General features: G+C 50.0%; 6 protein-coding genes across 6 annotated transcripts; 2 read left to right on the top strand and 4 right to left on the bottom strand.

Annotated features, from left to right (window-relative positions):
- Positions 1 to 46: 46 nt before the first annotated feature.
- N7511_009195 (Zn(II)2Cys6 transcription factor) lies at positions 47 to 2,263 on the bottom strand (the record flags this gene model as incomplete). The annotated part of the gene is made up of 4 exons (XM_057131572.1): positions 47 to 305; positions 373 to 1,169; positions 1,236 to 1,324; positions 1,354 to 2,263. 4 exons carry the CDS (start codon positions 2,261 to 2,263, stop codon positions 47 to 49), a joined length of 2,055 nt encoding a protein of 684 aa, XP_056979560.1.
- Positions 2,264 to 6,169: 3,906 nt separating this feature from the next.
- On the bottom strand, positions 6,170 to 6,924 carry N7511_009194 (phosphoribosylglycinamide formyltransferase; the record flags this gene model as incomplete). The annotated part of the gene is made up of 2 exons (XM_057131571.1): positions 6,170 to 6,427; positions 6,514 to 6,924. 2 exons carry the CDS (start codon positions 6,922 to 6,924, stop codon positions 6,170 to 6,172), a joined length of 669 nt encoding a protein of 222 aa, XP_056979559.1.
- A 766-nt stretch (positions 6,925 to 7,690) lies between these two features.
- On the bottom strand, positions 7,691 to 10,357 carry N7511_009193 (RING-H2 finger protein; the record flags this gene model as incomplete). The annotated part of the gene is made up of 3 exons (XM_057131570.1): positions 7,691 to 7,822; positions 7,881 to 8,156; positions 8,216 to 10,357. The coding sequence occupies 3 exons, from the start codon at positions 10,355 to 10,357 to the stop codon at positions 7,691 to 7,693; spliced, it is 2,550 nt and encodes an 849-aa protein (XP_056979558.1).
- Positions 10,358 to 11,025: 668 nt separating this feature from the next.
- N7511_009192 (uncharacterized protein) lies at positions 11,026 to 12,306 on the top strand (the record flags this gene model as incomplete). The annotated part of the gene is made up of 1 exon (XM_057131569.1): positions 11,026 to 12,306. One exon carries the CDS (start codon positions 11,026 to 11,028, stop codon positions 12,304 to 12,306), a length of 1,281 nt encoding a protein of 426 aa, XP_056979557.1.
- An 807-nt stretch (positions 12,307 to 13,113) lies between these two features.
- On the top strand, positions 13,114 to 14,760 carry N7511_009191 (uncharacterized protein; the record flags this gene model as incomplete). Its single annotated transcript, XM_057131568.1, has 1 exon — positions 13,114 to 14,760. One exon carries the CDS (start codon positions 13,114 to 13,116, stop codon positions 14,758 to 14,760), a length of 1,647 nt encoding a protein of 548 aa, XP_056979556.1.
- A 452-nt stretch (positions 14,761 to 15,212) lies between these two features.
- On the bottom strand, positions 15,213 to 17,414 carry N7511_009190 (VPS9 domain-containing protein; the record flags this gene model as incomplete). Its single annotated transcript, XM_057131567.1, has 2 exons — positions 15,213 to 17,064; positions 17,128 to 17,414. The coding sequence occupies 2 exons, from the start codon at positions 17,412 to 17,414 to the stop codon at positions 15,213 to 15,215; spliced, it is 2,139 nt and encodes a 712-aa protein (XP_056979555.1).
- Positions 17,415 to 17,680: the final 266 nt, after the last annotated feature.

Below are 17,680 nucleotides of genomic sequence, written 5' to 3'. Positions count from 1 at the left end.
AAATTTGCTTGAGCCAGACGAGGCAGTCAACAGCTTCATACGTCACTCATGCATGATTGCTCTTTGAACTGGAAGGGCTTTCATCTTCACGGCCGTCCAAATTCATTCCCCGGAACATATACTTCATGTCACGAACATTTTCACGGAGCTCATCCCTAGGCTGGCTCAAACGTTCGGCAGTCAAAGCACGAATTTCGCGAATGATATCTGTGTATCCTTCCTCGTTTGGAAGCCACCAATGTTCGAGGTCGGGTGCTTGCCAAATGGTAGCGAGAGCGGTTCGGAATCGAGGGGCCATGATGTATCTGTTCAAAGCAGTTCACGGTCAACATTGTTCTAGGCGAGAGATCTTCAGAAACAGTTGTAACGTACCCATTTTGCTCCATCAACGCCATCTTCCGCCGCGACCACATTTGATATTTGTGCTCCTTTGGAAGGAACATGCTGGCAATTCCAATGCTGTTCTTGAACATGATGCAATACCCGTTCTCCTTGTGTGGCCAACGGTCCATCGTCTCGATCAAGCGGCACTGCTCTTCGGCTAATTCTTGGAGATCTGGCAATTGATTTTGGCCCAAGACCAGCATAGCCTGGTATCGGTACATCGTCTCGGTAGAGAGGATGTCAATCCAGGCATAGTTGAAGTCCCACAAGGGGCCCCGGTGCAGACCTCCAGGAACGTATGGATCCGTAACGTCATCTTCGGTCAGGGGAAGCTGGTGCGGGAATTCCTGCACTTTATATCCATAGTCGTCAAATGTATGCAGTATCGCTTTGGCGTGCTCTATCATCAGACCCAGCTGGTCATTTTGTGCAGCGAACTGTTCCATCGAGATCATGCCGCGGGACAGTTTGGCATACAGTGAGGCCATGTCAAGACCGAAGCGTCTGTTGATCGATGCCACAAGGGCAAGTTGTTTTGATGGGTCGTCAGGGTAGATGGCGGCTTGGTCCGAGTCGTATTGCTCCTTTAAGATATACCAATCTCGACTCAGCACTGTTTCAGTGCCGGCCAGGATCCCAACGACCACGTCGAAGCGGGCATACCATAAGAAGATGTTTGTATGTAGCTCATTCATGTTGGCGGACTCCGGTGTCAATAGTTCTAGCATCAATGCATGTGCCGCTCGGTGGTGGTCGATTAAATTCATCCAGTCGCCGATGTACTCCTGTGATAATCAAAAAAAAAAATGGTTAGCAAAACATCTCGGGGACAAAATGAACAAATCAAGTACCTCGAAGGTTGTCAGGACAAGAACAGTGCACAGTGTCGCCTCGCTGTGTTCTTCCCCCGAGCCCAGGGATTTCCGAAGCAGAATCAAGGCTTTATTGTAATATTTCAAAAAGGTATACAGTTTCCCCCGGGGCTCTGCAAGGTATGATGGTAGGCCGAGAAGCCCACCAGGGCATAGAGAAGAGGCTCATACTGCAACGCAAACTCAATCAGATTGTGTTGAATGAAGCGGAAGCAACTCTGCCTCAAGAAAAAATGAGGCGTAGTCAAGAACTCCAAGTGGAAATTTAAATAAAATCGCAGATCGTCTGGAAGGCGCGCATTGCTGATCATTTCAGCTGTGGAATGTCCAATGCTACCTGAGCGCACGCTCATCGACTCAAAGCGCGACGACTCAGTTGACGGTGAACTACTCTGTTCTTTGATGAACGACGGGACATCCGCGTGTTTGATACTGCGCCTTCGGAGGGACTGCGAGCTTTGGCTCTTATGCAAGTCCGGCCTTGTGGTTGCGGGTGGTGACGGTCGCGATTCAGATGCGGCACTGTCGGGCTCCTCCTCTTCGTCGATGATGGGGTCCAGTGGGCTGATAGACTCGATCTCGTATCTTCCAGACGAGTCGCTTCCTTGTGATGGGGGACGACCTGCCCGCGGCTTGCCTGTAGTCCGCACGCTACCCTTGGATGACGAGGATGACGAGGCTGGGGAGGGATAGATACATTCGCGCGAGCCTTTTCGACACCGTTCACAGAGCGGACGGGTCTCGTCGCATTTGATCCGGCGTGCGCGACACGTGAAGCAGCCGCTTCGCGTGCGCTTGTGTTTCTTCTGGTCGAGTGGGCTGAGCAGGGATGCTTTCTGGGAAGTGTACGAAGGGGCCACAGCCATTGTCGGAGCGGAAGGATCGTGCCAAAATGCCACACTCTCAGGATATGAGGTTGGGCCAAACAGGGAATAAGCCGAGGCAGTGTCTTGCTGCATTGAATCGAGGAAACCCGTCAGGGCCTGGGACTGATATGAGTTCGTCATGGTATATATAGATAGAATGCGGCCCGAACTCCCCACAGAGATCCCAAAAGTTCAACGGCACATGTATGTTCGCATCATCACCCAATCAGTGATCAGTGGAAATAGATGAAGGAAGCATGGAAAGAGAGAGAGACGAAATGGTGGGGTGGAAGTAGGGCCCAAACTATTGGATCCCGGGACGTGCGGAGATTAAAAGAAATCGGCAGCTATAAATTCGCTGTCAATCGCTATAAATCGCTATAAATCGCTATAAATCGCTATTAAACGCTGTAAACCCGCTATGAAATCGCCATACAACCATACCCCGAGTCTCTGGGGACTTCCATCAGCATTCTATTTTGGTGCCGGCCCAGCCTCCGGTCAAAATCAGAAGCCTAAGCGTTGTAAGACGATCCTGATCTGCGACCCGACTCCGTATCCAATACGAGTAATACCTGCGAGTCATGCCTGGACTTCCTGGACAAGACTAGGATGTCTATGGGCTGATCCAGGAAAGCTCTTGTCCGGCTAAACTCCATGATTTGTGTACAGGACTTGGGTCCGGCGGAGTCAAGCGGAGTCTGGAGAGAGCTCTCACTCGTCCGTACGGGGGACATACCGATTAGGCGCAGGGAATAAATTATCCTTTCAATATTTCAAGCTAGCTCTGAAATGCCGAAGTACACCAAACGGATCTAGCAAAAGTCCAGAATGACACTATATCCCCCCTATTCGCCAGTCTTGGCGTATGTGCCGGGTTGCCCCTTGACGATCAGCGATTGTGGTATTTTTAGTCAGGACATATATCAAGCAATAACTGGAGATCACCTCGGATCAACCTCGGCACTCGAAGATTACTGTACAGAAAAAAAGAGAAGAGAAAACCAGAAAGAAACCAGAAAAAGGGGGTACAGGGACGATCCCCAAGCCACAGGGATGTGGGAATCCAAGCAATATCCGGAATTAGGGCTTGGCCGGCTCCATGCAGGACGCAATGCTGGAGCGAATCCAGATCATAGCGCATGTCAATGGATCTCTCCCGGTCTCCCCGAGCGCTTTCCTGAATAGTAGATCCATTGGAATAGCTGTATAGCTTCCTATTTAACCTTGGATCCATTTCGTATTCGCGTCTGCTGCTTTTGATGTTTGCTTTTTCTCTTCCCCCCCCCCCTCGTGTCCTGTACTCGATGGATCCGCAAAATCTCAATAACCAGAATGGAGATGTCAGAATTTTCTCTGGAGCTTGGCTTTTTTTTTCACCGTTATTTGTCGACTCCCGGGTGGGCCAAACATGTCGGCGATAATTAATAGCTAAACCCCGACTGATGCGAGCTCGGAGCATGAATAATAGCGTTTGAACGGACTGTCCCGCTAGTATATCTGTTCTCGGCAATTCTGAAACCTCGCAGGGCGCCATCACAGATGAAAAATGCCGAAAACGTTCTTTTGACGGAGATCGGTCTTGAGTGGAGGCGGCTAAGGGTGATTGTGGGAACCTGGCCCTCAAGCCGAGAGAAACGATACTGTACAATAGTCTGCACTGCAGTATGTTACTTACTACAGTGATGATTCATGGCCGCCTGCTTACTGTAGGGTGGAGAGAGGGGTTATTGTTCTCCTCCTCTTTCACTTCTGTACTATCGATGCGCTGGTCTTGAAAAATGACGCAAAAGAGGCAATATTTAGAACCCATTGTGATTCGCGGGGAGAGATATTCGTCCGAGTTTTAGTACCGGCATTGTTCCTGATCGACGATGGGTTGACAGAGGATGGTGGGCCTAATACAGTAGATCAAAAAGAGATGCACTAAAATCCCCCAAGCCTTGGATCGACTCCATTTTCGGCTCAATTACCTTGATATAGTTGTTAGGTCCGGTATCCAAATGGCCATGATCAATCATTCAATCGACATGCAATTTTAGCAGGCAAAAAAAAAATTAATAAAATAACAGGGGGCACACGGGGAGCGGAAATTACACCCACCGTCCTCCAGGCACGAGGTTCAAGGTTTCAAAACTCCGAACACATGTAAAACTGCACAACTATATTTCCTGGGCCGTGCATGTTCTCCATGTGGGAGAGAGATAATCCGGGCTAAGCAGTTGTTAGCGCCTTAACAGACTGTGGGCCCTGTGGCTTGCCTGAGCAAGGTCCTTCTGAGGCTCCCGAGTTGTCTCCTCTGCGCTACTGTACTGTAGGTCTCTTGAGGTCATTTGGTATCGCCACTGGCCTAGACGTTGCAACTAGTTCAGTGGGCCGGGAGGGCAAAAAGGCTCCAGTCGGGGCTGTCTACCAAACCCATTCGAGACCAACAGCCAGTGCGATTCTGCAGGCTGGTGATCATTGAGAGCTCTGATTTGCGAAATGTGTGCATGAAAGGGGTCTCAATGCAAGGATCTGCTGCCCCTCAGTCCTAGTACTGTAGTTCCTTGTTCCTGATATGAAATTCAATATCTATCAATTGGTCTCTTGGATTTGTTTCTGGGTAAAGTGTGGTGTGTACATCTCGGCCCGTGATCCCACGAGCCCTCAATTGGTCAACGGCACGGGTCAAATTGTCCTTATGGGACTACCAGCGTTGAGACTGATTATCCGGTTCCTATAATAGATGTCTTATATCATCTTGGGGCGACTATTGATGCAGTAATAGTACTAAAGCCCTATCTAGTTAGCTTCAAGTATAACCACAACGGTCTGTAACGCCCAACCTTGGTCTCGCAAGATCGTATACAACGAGCTTCAAAGACCGTTTGACATTATTTCAATGGTCCGTACACCATTGTCATATTTTCATAAAACAAGAGCCCACAATGAAGAATCCAAACCCCACGTACGCCGGTAGATCCGACCAGAAGGGGATATGACATCGGCCGATCCCCTTAATGGACCATTTAATTGAGTTAACGCCAGTGAGACCGGGGGCCAAAACAGACCCAAGCAACATACTTATACCCAAAATAGGTATGGTGGGCATGAGTGACCCAAGTATTGGGAAGTCGGGTTTAATCTGTCACCCCGTTGGCGCCACGATCATAGGCCCAACGTCGAGAGCCAGGGTTGCAGCGCTTCTGCTTGCCCACCTTCGTTCATCGGTGTGTTGCACTGCATATGCTGTGTCGTAGTTCCCCCTCCCCCTCCCCTTTTTCTGTTCTCTCTTTTCCCTTTTGGGGTTCCAGCCTCTTGCTGCATCGTATATCTTTCATGCTGGAGATATTACTGGCGCCAGTCTATGCATTTTCAGGCCCTAGACCAGGGGGGGGCGTTACTCGGACACGTTAATGGGTGTCGCGTGGCTCCGAATGATTGCCCGGCATGCGGTAGGACACGCAGTCAGACTGGTTGTTCTCATACTGCAACTATTCAAAGACAGGTTAGTTTGAAGTCACTTACGTAGAGCCATTCGTAGCTCTATCCACACTGGCATGTGAACATGTGATAAGAAAGTGACCGGTGAGGTGGTTGCAATTTCACATCCCTGTAGATTATCCAGCGATCCTAATGAGTTCTGCATGGTGACCCATTTGGTGCCTGATCTTTTGACCCTTTGTCTCATTTCCGCTCTAATTATCCTGAGACCACGCAATTTACTGTTCTGGACCCTCCGGCTGTCTCGGCATGAACAGCGATGTGCTTGCCCGTCCCTCGGCTGTTTGTGGCGATGTACTGTCTGACTTTGCCTCAAAATGGCCCGCATCCCGAGCTCAGCGTGAACTGCAGGTCCATGTGATGTATTGTCAATGGTCTCTTTATCTTTTCTGCAATACATGAGATATATTTAGTCATAAATCGTCAATAATCAGACGGTGAGATTTGCACATTGGGGGTTTTTAGCCCCCCACCAGTAAGTCGATCACGGGTTGGCGGAATGCAGATCGAGAGTCCCTTCGTCCGGTATCCAGCATTGAAGTGTCATAGACACAGGGGTATTCATGCACTAGAACCGTTTTGTTTCTGGGCCAATTGCTTGAGCACCAAGTCCACTCCTTCGAGGACAACCTCCCACTCGGTCTCATGGACTCGAGTCTCAAAGGTCTTCAGGTCCTCATCCTGACCTTTACGGAAAGGAATCTCCCGCACGAGGATTGGCTGGCCCATATCCACCTCAGAGATGACATCGTGGATCATGACGCCAGTCTTGTCAATCTTGCCCTCCAACCACGCAGCATGAGCGCGGTCAATCGCATTCTAAATCAAAGAAAGAAACAATCAGCAAGTGGTCCCGACTGGCAACACACAACCTTCAGGAGGAAAAAAAGAATATCATGACTTACAACACCATTGAAAGCTCCCGGCAGTGCAGGGTGCAAGTTAATGATCCGAGTTTCAGCAGCCTCCAACGGCTCCAAGAACTGCGGTGACAAAATATGCATGAAGCCGAGACATACCACCAGCTCAGGCGAGTCAGCAAGGATCAGCCTCGCCAGCTCAGCATCATATTCTACACGGGCAGCCTGCACGCCCTCCGTCGTTGCAGGGTGCTGCTTCTTGTACTTGACAAGGTTGTGGTATTGCGTAGGAATGTTTGCTTTGCGCGCGCGCTCGAGACCGAATGCGTCCTTGCGGTTGGAGATTACACGGACGATTGTTGCGTTGAGCTGGCCGGCGGCCACTTTGTCGATCACTGCTTGTAGGTTGGATCCGTTTCCGGAGATGAGGACTGTGACGCGGATGGGGGAGGACATGGTGAGTGAGTTTCGAGTTTGTGGTCGATTTTGTGGAAGTAGGAAGCCCCGCGGTTGCTTGGACGGAGTGGAGGTTTGTCGACTATAAAGTTGATCTTTTGCGGCCGCCTTAGGGTCAATTGGGTTTCGCAGCAAGCAATGAGGCCTCAATTTTACCAGAGAATCCAGAGAATATAAGTTATTAAGTCGGGTCGTAGGCGGGGAGCTGTTGAGCTGAAGTTTTTTGGAATGGCTGAGTCAGCCGCGGGGCAGTCCGCGGAGCAGCGGAGCGGGAACTGTAGATATCGACTGTAGATGTGAGGGCTACGAAGACTACAGGAGAGAAGAGGAACTGAAGATGAATATTTGATTTCATACCCTTTGTGAATCAACAAGAACGTCCCCAACGCTTGAAACATATCAAACAATGGACAAAGCCAATCAATGATGCGTCATGGACAGGTGAGCCATGCCAGAATACACTGGACACTCCCCAAGAGACCAAGAAGACAAGCAATGTAAAACAGCGCGGTAAGGCTCGAATTTGAAATTCCAAGTCATCATCCTCGAGGCCCGAAGAAAATAAACCGACATAAGAGGCATAAAAAAGAGACAGATAAAAGAAACACCCACGAACAATGCGCAAAAGAACAGCAAAGGGGATATCCATAAACAAGATCATTAATCTAAACAGACGCTTCATGCTAAAGCTGAAAAGAGAAGAGTTCAAAGCTCAAATTTGAGCAGTCCATACAGCATGTATGGCCATGCCGAAGAGTGGAGAGGATTAGACAGCTGTGCCATCTGGAGTAGGAGCTGGAGCTGGAGTAGGACCGGGAGCTGAGTTTTCATTGCTGGAGCCTTCATTCACACCTTGACCACGGCAAAGGGGACAAGAGTTACGCCCGGTAGTCAACCACTAGAAGCGAAATTAGCTCAACCGTAAAGACCAAAGTAAACGGGGCAGGGTAACAAACCTGGTCGATGCAGTCCTTGTGGAAGACATGCTTGCATTTATTCAGTTCTCGGACCTCTTCCGCTACTTCGTAGTCACTCAGACAGATCAAGCAACGCTCTCCGTCTGATATTTGAATGGCGCCAGCGCCATCCAGGGCTTCTGCAACCAAGGAACCGCCGTACTCAACAAGACGGAATAATCCGCCTGCGGAGTTTACATCGGCCTCAGAGGCAACAGGGGGTTTAGCTGGACCCAACAGTGACGAGAGTAGGATCATGTCCTCGTATGTAGGATTCTGTTCAAAGCCATTAGTCAATGAACTCGCAAGCAATAAAGGGGGGGGGGGGGGTTTACATCAGTGAAAAGGCTTGGAGTGGTCAAAGCCGGATGATTTTCGGCCAGATTGGTTCCAACAACATAGATCAGCCAACTACGACCTCCGCTTGGTGGGGGCTGGTCAGGCTCAACCATGCCATTGCGTCGGACAGCACCAGAACCTAGTGCCCGATGACGAGCAAACTCAGAATCGCTTCGGCGTCGCTGATGAGCATGATTGAATGTCGAGGGCTCTTCCGTGGAGCCTGGTCTTGGCCGTATTGCCTGTCCCTCGTGTAGATGGGGCAGAATATCTGGAGCAATTGCCGAGGCAGAAGACGGTCTGCGACTTGGTGTAGAAGTACCCGAGGACACAGCAGGCAGACCTTGATCAGCTGGAGTAGATGGCGGAGGGTGGGGTCCTGGAGGACTGTCCGAGAACGTAGGAGGGATGAAGGAAGGGAAGGCAGCACGGGGCCCGGTATCAGAGGACCTTCTGGAAATGCTGTGCCCCGCCGGTCGAGATGAGACAGGAGCCCCAGTTGGGGGATGTAGTCCTGCGTGGCCCGGGTGACGGGGAATTGGCAATCTGAACCGTGGTTCTCCCCGTTGCGCCTGATCAACCATGGCATCTTGTGGCCGAGGAATCACATTGGGTGGTAAGAATGGTAGACCAAGCAGAGTTTCCAAACCGGAACCAGGACCTGGAGGTGGAGGGCCTTGATGCTCCGTGTTTCCGTTCCCTGCTGGGACCGATCTAACGCCCACAACAACAAGGGTAACGGTCCGTCCTTCGCCTTCAGCGGGCTCGTCAACGTCCATTCCCTCGGGAGTCTGAGTGCCGCGATCGCCATTGCCGTTCGCGTTTTGTTCAGGGGCAACCGGACCTGCTGGGGAATCTGCATTGGCGAAACGGAAAACACGCAAGAAATTGACGGGAGGCGAGGGTTCTTCATTCGTAGAACCGCCTGGTCCTTCTCCTCCCGCAGTTGGCTGAGCTTGAGCAGATGTCACGTGCTGCAAACTTTGGATAAATGTCTCCAAAGAGCCATCTATGCCATCATTTCCTAGCGCCTGTATGTTGGGCAATGCAGGACCAGCGGTTCCAGACAGCTGAGCAGCGATGGCCGCTGCAGCGAGCTGGAGAACCCTGGACAAAGGAGTTTGCTCCTCCCGTCTCATGTTTCTAGATTGTCTCGCTCGTAGAATAGCAGGTAATCTGCGCATCAATGCAGGATTCTGGAGGCCAGGAGGCGGGCTGGCGGCTAACGGATCCCCTGGATGAATGGCTGCTTCCACGGAGTCAAGTTCATGAGGTGACTCGCCGAAGTCCAACCGAGTATCCATCGCTCTCTCATCGAATGACGGATCCGACATACGACGTGGTGGGTTTGCGTTATCCGGCAAGTTGGAGTGCGGTTGACCAAACATGTGAGAGATGGGGGAGGATATCGAATTTCTGACACGGCCCAATCGAACACTACGACGCCAGGAGGCTCTCGTAGGCTCAGGAACAGAATCGGCGGGATCAAGATATGGCGGGTTCCCGGAGGTATCTGGCGGCCCGGAGGATCCCGCGCGAGATGGAATAAAATAAGGCCCTCGATTGGAGCGACGTCGAGTAATCCCTCTTGAGCTAAGAGACGTGAAAGGACTGAAGCGACCACTTGTATTGGTTGTCTCCGACCTTGGGATGGGTCTAGAAACTAGCCCATGTCGGTGTGCATGGCCCTCGGCTGGGGTTTCTTCTTGACTGTTAAGAAGACCGCGGATGACTGAATTGGGAAGCAACCTAGATCCTAATCTTGACATTGTGGATTGCCTCCGAGCTGCCATTCGAGCAAAAGCCGCAGTGCGTATTTCACGCGATGGTAGTTCGAACTCTGGGTCATCCTCTTCTTCGATACTGCGCATGGGTTGCGAAAAGCCGCCAGAGAATCGTGTAGGTTGGTGCCATGTCTCTTGTCCCTCATTCGTCATATCGTGTGTATCCTGATCACTCCGATCCGTGTCCATCTCAACACGCTGCGAGAAGCCGCCCTCTCCATTGTGTTCATCCGCTTGCCTATGGTTCATGTCTTCATCCCTCGTGTTCAAGCCACGTTCTATCGAGAAAGGTGATGAACGTTCCGTATATCTGGTATCGGGAGGTTCACGTTGTGTAGAAGAGGACTGTCCCATAGTAAACGGGTTGTGAGAGCAGATTCAGGCAGAGGGGGTGTCAAAAGCCGTGCACTGCCATCAGAAAACCATATAGGTAACAAAGGCTGTCGTAAATGCGTTAAGGTGATGTGAAGACGATGAAAGTAATAACACCACAATTTCGGCGATATCAGCGGAATATTTGACGTGTTGTCTGGGTCCGGTGCGGAGACGGATGGTACGCGGGATGGATCGAGTGAGTCTGTATGTATGTGCAGAACGGTTGGGACAAAGGATTGGGAATCTGATAGGCAGTTGACACGAGTTGATTCGCCTGCAACTAGATAATGCGTGAGACAATTTCACTTCCTGATACGCCTGATACGAGCCACTGCGACTATGAGCCTGAAACTGTCTGACAAGCCTAGGTACCGAGAGATATAACCGCCGAGCGTATCTCGGGAGCCACCAGGGGGTAAGAGAGCAGAACACAAGAAAGTAAGAAAGTACGAAGGTAAGAAGGTAAGGAAGAGGGGGCAATGGAAGATAAAAAGGAGGGAGAGTTGAATGGCTTGATAGACGATAAGTAATGTTTGCCTACTTTGTTCGGGTCACTTAGTCACCACTTTCTTCACTTCCGTCGTCTTCCACTGACCAATGCGACATTCCATTTCTGAGTCTCTATAGAAAGTCTTCACGCATGGCTGATGGCGTCTGCGCCTTCGGCTTCGGTCTTTTCTCTACCCTTACCGCCATGGCTCCAGCCATCCGGCTCGCGCGTCTCTCAATATGATCGCCAGAAACGCAGTGCAAAGTGGAGTGAAGATGAGCTTGATGGCGCAGAGTCTGATTTCGCATCGGGTACGGAACTTGAGTCTACAGGACCACCGCTGGTATTGACGCCAAATGAATCCCATCAATACCGAATTGCTGGTTTCCCCTTCCACGCCGAGTTGCCAGGAGGGAATTTCCCACATCAACCGGTTAAGGATGAACCTGTCACAACGGTGAAAGCCTCAGGTCATCTCAGAGCCTTGGCGAATCTATCACCTCCAATTTATCCCCCTCAATCGGCCCAGGAAGGCAATATTCGCTTTCAGCATTTAGGTGTATTGACAACAATCTTACACCGATGTATGCTCCAGGGAGACTATACCCGAGCTGGAAGGGCATGGGGCCTGATTCTTCGCGAAGAATACAGAGGATTTCGAATGGATGTTCGTAACGAAACGAGGTGGGGATTAGGCGCTGAAATCTTGCTGCGACGAGATCAACATGAAGTGCCGCCTAGTCCTGGTGCTAGGAAGACCGATGCCACGGTCGCCACACCCTTGAGGTCTACCACTAATGGCTTTGTGGAGGCCAAAGAATACTATGAAAGGCTCATTCTCAATCATCCATACTTGAAATCATCACCACACTCCATATCTTCTTTACACTTCTACCCTGCGATGTTCGGGCTTTGGGTGTACGTCAGCCAGGAAGAAAGCAAAACTGCAAGAAAAGATTTTTCTATCCGCCAAGACGAATCTGATGCATCTTCAGAGGACGAAGATCAAGACTCTGAACTTCAACATGGTCAGACGCCTAACAACAAGATCGCTGCTGCTATTTCAAAGGTCAGGCTACTAGAGTTGGAGCAGGCTCAGCAGATCGCTGCACGAATGGATCAGATTCTTAGCTCTCCTCCATTCTCCGACTCTCCTGAATTGTTGGAGCTCAGAGGAATGGTATCACTCTGGATTGGTGACTTGTTTGTGTCTGCATTAGCAATACCAGTCGAGGAAGAGAATGAAGATCCCGATCAGATGCTTTTGGACGAGGCTCCGGGTTCTCTTGAAGCGAGACGCGCACACAGGGTTGCAACTGAGAGAAAGGCAGCAGAAGTCCAGAAGTCGATTGAGTTTCTCGAAAAGGCGAAGAGACGGGGAAGAAGTGTTGCTTATAATTTGGAAAGCCTTCATATCGACGATGGGGTTTCTGTTTAAGTGAAGATACGTATGTGATGAGATGGATGCTGTAACGCTGCTTGGAGTTTTGATGTTACACCACTATACCCGAAGAATATCTTGTTTTTTTTTTTTTTGTTTAATCCAAACGGTATCATCTTGGTATCATATATGGCAGTCTGTTAGTGCCATCAGCTCAAAGTCATTCTGCCTCCTGTACTATATGTATACTAGCACGCACGAACTTCCTCGTCTCACAGTTTTGAGGTATATTCCGTATACTTAAATTACAGTAAATGGGGTGATGAGTTTGTATAGTTAAGTCATGTGTTATGACTTAATGATAAATTATTTTTGAACAAGTTGAATATCCTATCTACGAACCCATCAGAAGCCAACATACTGTTTGATACACAATTTCTGCCTTACTTGGGCTCTCTCAAGCCATTCCTCTTTGCAGATATCCTTTCTCACTTTAAGGTACCTAATTTTAGTTTGTTTAATTGTTGAAACATCGGTGGTATACTATGAAAACATGGTAGATAAATTATTGAACGCCGTAGAAGGGCTCTTGATATAGGGGGGGAAAGACATTTAAGCCGATGATCCCAGCAGATCTCCCGTCATAATAACGTGAAATATACATCTAGATCAACACTAGCAGTAAATAGAAACTATCACTCCAGACAAGCCCGACCTCAAGTTGAAATCGAACACGTGACCTCGCGGCAATGTCGCGTTTGCCCAGATGCTCAAAGAAGACACAGTCCGTCACATTTTCAACCTTGGGTTACAAAAGCTCCTCTTCCTGATTAACCCCACGTTCAGTTGATTCTCTTACAAAACATGGGGGTGGGTGACTATGTTCTCTCTAGAGAAGCTGGGCAGCCTCGCGCCCCCGACAAAGTTGCGGCCCAGTCGCGCCAGCGTCCAGAACAGCCCAGAGTCGATGTGCCTCCCACTCTAGTCCATCCAAGCCATGCAATTATCAATGGCAGAAATAATCCTCTGGAATTTCCTGGAGCCTCTCAATTCCCGAACCAGCCCCGCACCGTTCCCGCGCATGCGGTGCAGCGTGATGTCTTTGATACTGATGTCGAGGCGATTGATGATTCAACCATCGCCGGAACCAGTGTTGCTGGATTTGATGAAAACAAATCTCAAGCAGCATCAAGTACAAATGCTGCTTACACCAATCCTGACCCACAGCCTACATACCAGCCCCGGCCTGTTCGACATGCCTACGGGTCTAACTGGTATGACGGTCTGGGCGACCAAGCCATGAAAACGATGGGCTTTGACTCTGATGATCTGGTGGGCTTTGATAGTCCACTGACTTCCGATGCCGGAGATGACGAGAAGATTGATGAAGGAGCAGCCGGCTGGCAACCGCCGCACAAGCCGCGTACCACAGAGCAGCCGCTGAGCAAACGCTTGGAAAATTTCTGGTCTCAAAGCAAAAAGAGAACTTCTTCACGGCAGCATGTCAATGTGGACTCTGACCCCGAGCGGTCGCAGCCTCAGCCCAAACCTCAGGTCAAGCCACGAAAGTTGGGCCAAATGCTCCCTCCTACCGGGGCTAAGAAGGTTGTTCTTCCACCCAACGGATCTGCCACACCCAGGAGCCGATTCAGTCCACCAAAGCCTTCTCTGCTTGAGCAACTGGACCAAAAGCTTGATAGATCACCCACTCGCCAAAACGGTCACCCCCCACCAGAACTTGGTCGGACACTCAGCATAACGGGCTTCCAAACCGACAGTGACATTGACGGTAGCGGCAGTGATGATGGCATGGAGCACACCATTCGTGCCAATGGAAGACGAGAAAGTGACCATTCACACAACGTCTTCGATATGACCAGTCTGACGGACCTTGATGCCGACGAAACAATGCAAGACCCCTTCTATACCAATGCCTCAACCATCAATAGTTCTACACACGAACCCACGCACGAGTCAGCACATGAGTCAACCCACGAACCAACGCGTACTTCTACACGTCCCCGTCGCAACACAGTCATTCATTCCAAAAAGCGAGAACTTGAAGCAGACTACCCTCCAGACCTGCTGTACCAGAAGTCCTTCTCTGAGCTCCAGGCTGAGCCCTTTGAAAGAATCCCAACCCCTCCTCCTCCTCCCCCAGTTCAATCACCTCCTTTGCCCCCCAGATCAACCTATATCCCCGATACCCAATTTCCCAAAAATGCCGTCTCCCACTTGCTCGGCCTGAACGAACAAGAGCGCCAGACATATCTATCCCACATGTCCACTGATGAATGGGAAGACTGTGGCGACCAGATGATAGATCAATTTACCCACCTGCTATCTGAAATGAAGAACCTTCGCCGTGCTCGTCGCCGCACAGCGGCAGTCTTCGAAGCGGAAGTCAAGCGCCGCAATGACGAAGTCGAGGCTCAGACCTCAGACCTGACGAACAAATTGACTGAGATGAGAAGTGGAGGTGCAGAGGTTTTGCGCGGACGCAGCCAATGAGTTATGATTTTCGGTTCTTTCTATCTCCATATGCTTATCATAACTGCGAGAGGAATATGTTCTATCCCCAAATTATCCATCGTGGAACTTGGCCTTGACTTAGTCTCTATTCATGTTTAATACCCCCCTTGATGCCATTCGAATTTTATGTTTCAATGTTTGATGAGCTCTTACAAGAGAAATATCAAAACTTGTAATCTTATATTATTGGGAAAGGTTGATCTCTGCTAAAATGATGTATAATGTATCAAGAATGCATAGCTTACTCGCAAAAAGAAGCAGTCTAAACCTTTATTCGCCCAGCTGACATAGAAACTAAGATGTCTGGAGTAACGCCGTAGGGCGTGATGCAAGAATGTTTCGCGCGAGAGGTTTATCTCAATGAAATCCGTATGAAATGCTAGACGGAAGCCCACAAATGTTGTGATTAAGTTATGGAGGTGTAATCGAGACTAGGCTGGTTTGGATAGAGCAGCTGCTAGTCTTTTATAGTCTTCTAGCAAAACGACCACATCTCCAACTCGAAGATCGCTCGCATCCTGTGTCTCAAGGAAGCGTTGGATCGGAGGATCCACTTTCAGTGACGGAGTGGGGAGAGGGCTGACTGCAACGCTGGTGCTGTCAACCGAGGCAGGTGATGGTTTGAATCGGTCAAGCCCGGATGGTGAAACGGATCGGGCACCAGGAGTCTCAGGTGCGCGGCCAAAATTTTTCATCATGCCTGGAATGTGGTTCAAAGGGTTGAGGGTGTTACCGAAATTCCGCATTGATTCGAGGGGAGTAGGACTGATGGCAGAGTTTGATGCAAGTTCTTCTCGAATTGATGTGGCGATGGACTTCTTGCTGCTCGTTTGGGTCCTGGTGCTGTCTGCACTTCGATCACGAGAGGCAGGACCCCCACTGGAAAGTCCGGTGAGACGTGAACTGCTGCGTGGGGGTGTGCTATCATCTATGGATACGGAGTTGATCGCTGCAATCTCGTCCTGAGTCAAGTCTTGGTTCTCGGCGGAAACAGGCGGCATAGTGACTAGACGGCGAGCTTCAGCCAAGGTTTTTGGTAACTCTGTGCCCGTTCCTTGCGGTCCGGATTGCATTTCCTTGAGACGGCCAAACAGGAAGTTAAAGCTGCTATCCAAAGTGGCGCCAATGTTCTTCAAGCCTTGGTCGGCAGTGGTGCGAACAGCGTCATTCGCGGCACCTAATACCTTGGATGGAGGCTGGAAAAGGTTGCTCAGGCGGCGTTGTTGTGGTGTCGGGGAAGGCCGCGGCTTTGGTAACGTTGAAGAGATCGGTTCCTTGTTTTCTGGCTTTGACAGCTCCGGTGAAGCTGACACGGTCGTGATCGAAGAAGTTGTAACTTCTCTGGGTGGCCGGAAAGGATCAGCATGTTCAGATGATGGCGTCGTTGTCGTACTCGGAGTCTTGACAGGCCCATCCTGAAGCTCATCGGCTCGCAATGTTGAAAGATCAACGTTTTCGAGGAAACTAATTGCTGCCTCGAGATTGGTCAAGCAGTAAGCAGTTTCTCCATCAATTTTACTCGAAGATCTGAACCTCTGAATGAAGACAAGGTTGCTGACTATGTTAATTCCTTCTGGTGGGCAAGTGACGAGTGAATAAATGAGCGTCGGTAGGATCTCATCTGCAGAAGAGGAAGATGGCAAAAGTTTAGTAAGGGCATCGACGATGGCCTTATGAGCTGCGGCAAGCTGCTGAAGCTTTCCAAGAGGATACTTGTAGTCGTTCATCTTTGCAAGACAATCTCTAGCCTGGGCAAGGAACTCATTTGCCTCATCCTGCTTCTGCTCATCGATTAAATCAAAATCCAGGTCGATTCCGAGATCTTTCAAGTTAATGCCGACCAGCAGCAGAGCTGCGGTCTTAGATCGCAGCTTTTCGTCTCGAACATCATCCAATGTACTCTTATGTCTCCAGAGCTTGTCATATACGATCTCGCAAACTCTTCGTTCGGCAGCTTCTTCCAAGGCGCCTCGTTTGTTTTCCAGAACCCTACGAGCCTTTCGCTTTTCAGCTACTTCTGATGCAGTCATCATTTGGCGACCTGACGCTGCCGGTCTGACATCATCCTGGGAGCGTTTGCTGCTCAGTTTTGACAGCGCACTTCCCCGCGGGGGTTTTGTGGGGACCTGAGGTGACAGGTCTCGGTTGATGCGAGATATGAGGGCGGAAATATGAGTGGCTATGTGAGACTCCGCACGACTGTAGAATACCTGAAAAAGTTCGGAAATCTTATCGATCGTAGGAGGCGAATTGTGGACTTTGGCACTCAAGGAGTTGACGAACCTAGCCCAAAAAAGCTTGTCAGATACAACGCTGAAGCTTGAGAACTCAACTGACCAAACTTACCGATCTGCCAAGCTGATCAATTCAATCGGCAGCTCCTCTTGAGGATCTTGCAAGCTCCGTGAAAGCACAAACCCTTCGTCTGCTTGCCCATCACCGGCAGTGCTCGAGTCCGCAGAGCCCCGTCGATCGAACACATCAGGACCTTTCTCTTGCTCCTTATTATTAGTCGATAGAGAAGTTCTTGGGTCCTCTTGCTCCGTCAAAGTGGGAGAAGATTTCACTGGGCTCTCCATTCTGGTGAATTGTGAGAGTGAGGGCCCAGAGCCACTATCAGAGGGGCCAGACATTTTGGGTAGGCACTAGTTGCGTGTCTCCGCTCCGTTCAGCTGATTAGGCTTGTGTCGATCACCTGAGCTGCCCCCCCTGTTACATGTACAATCAAGGCTTCTGCCTTGGAAGAGAAGAATCGGATAATTCCACAGAATCTAGAAGATATCTCATTGGAAGTTCCAACCAAGCTGACAATATCACGGGGATCGCGTCACGGTACAAGTCACGTGCTGTCTCCGCACTGCGTCACTTGATAAGGTGACCGATAACCCGATAGTCCCTT

Source organism: Penicillium nucicola, assembly GCF_028828085.1.
Source record: "Penicillium nucicola strain IBT 29836 chromosome Unknown utg000010l, whole genome shotgun sequence".
Lineage (NCBI taxonomy): Eukaryota > Fungi > Ascomycota > Eurotiomycetes > Eurotiales > Aspergillaceae > Penicillium > Penicillium nucicola.
This window is presented reverse-complemented; position numbering and strand designations above follow the sequence as displayed.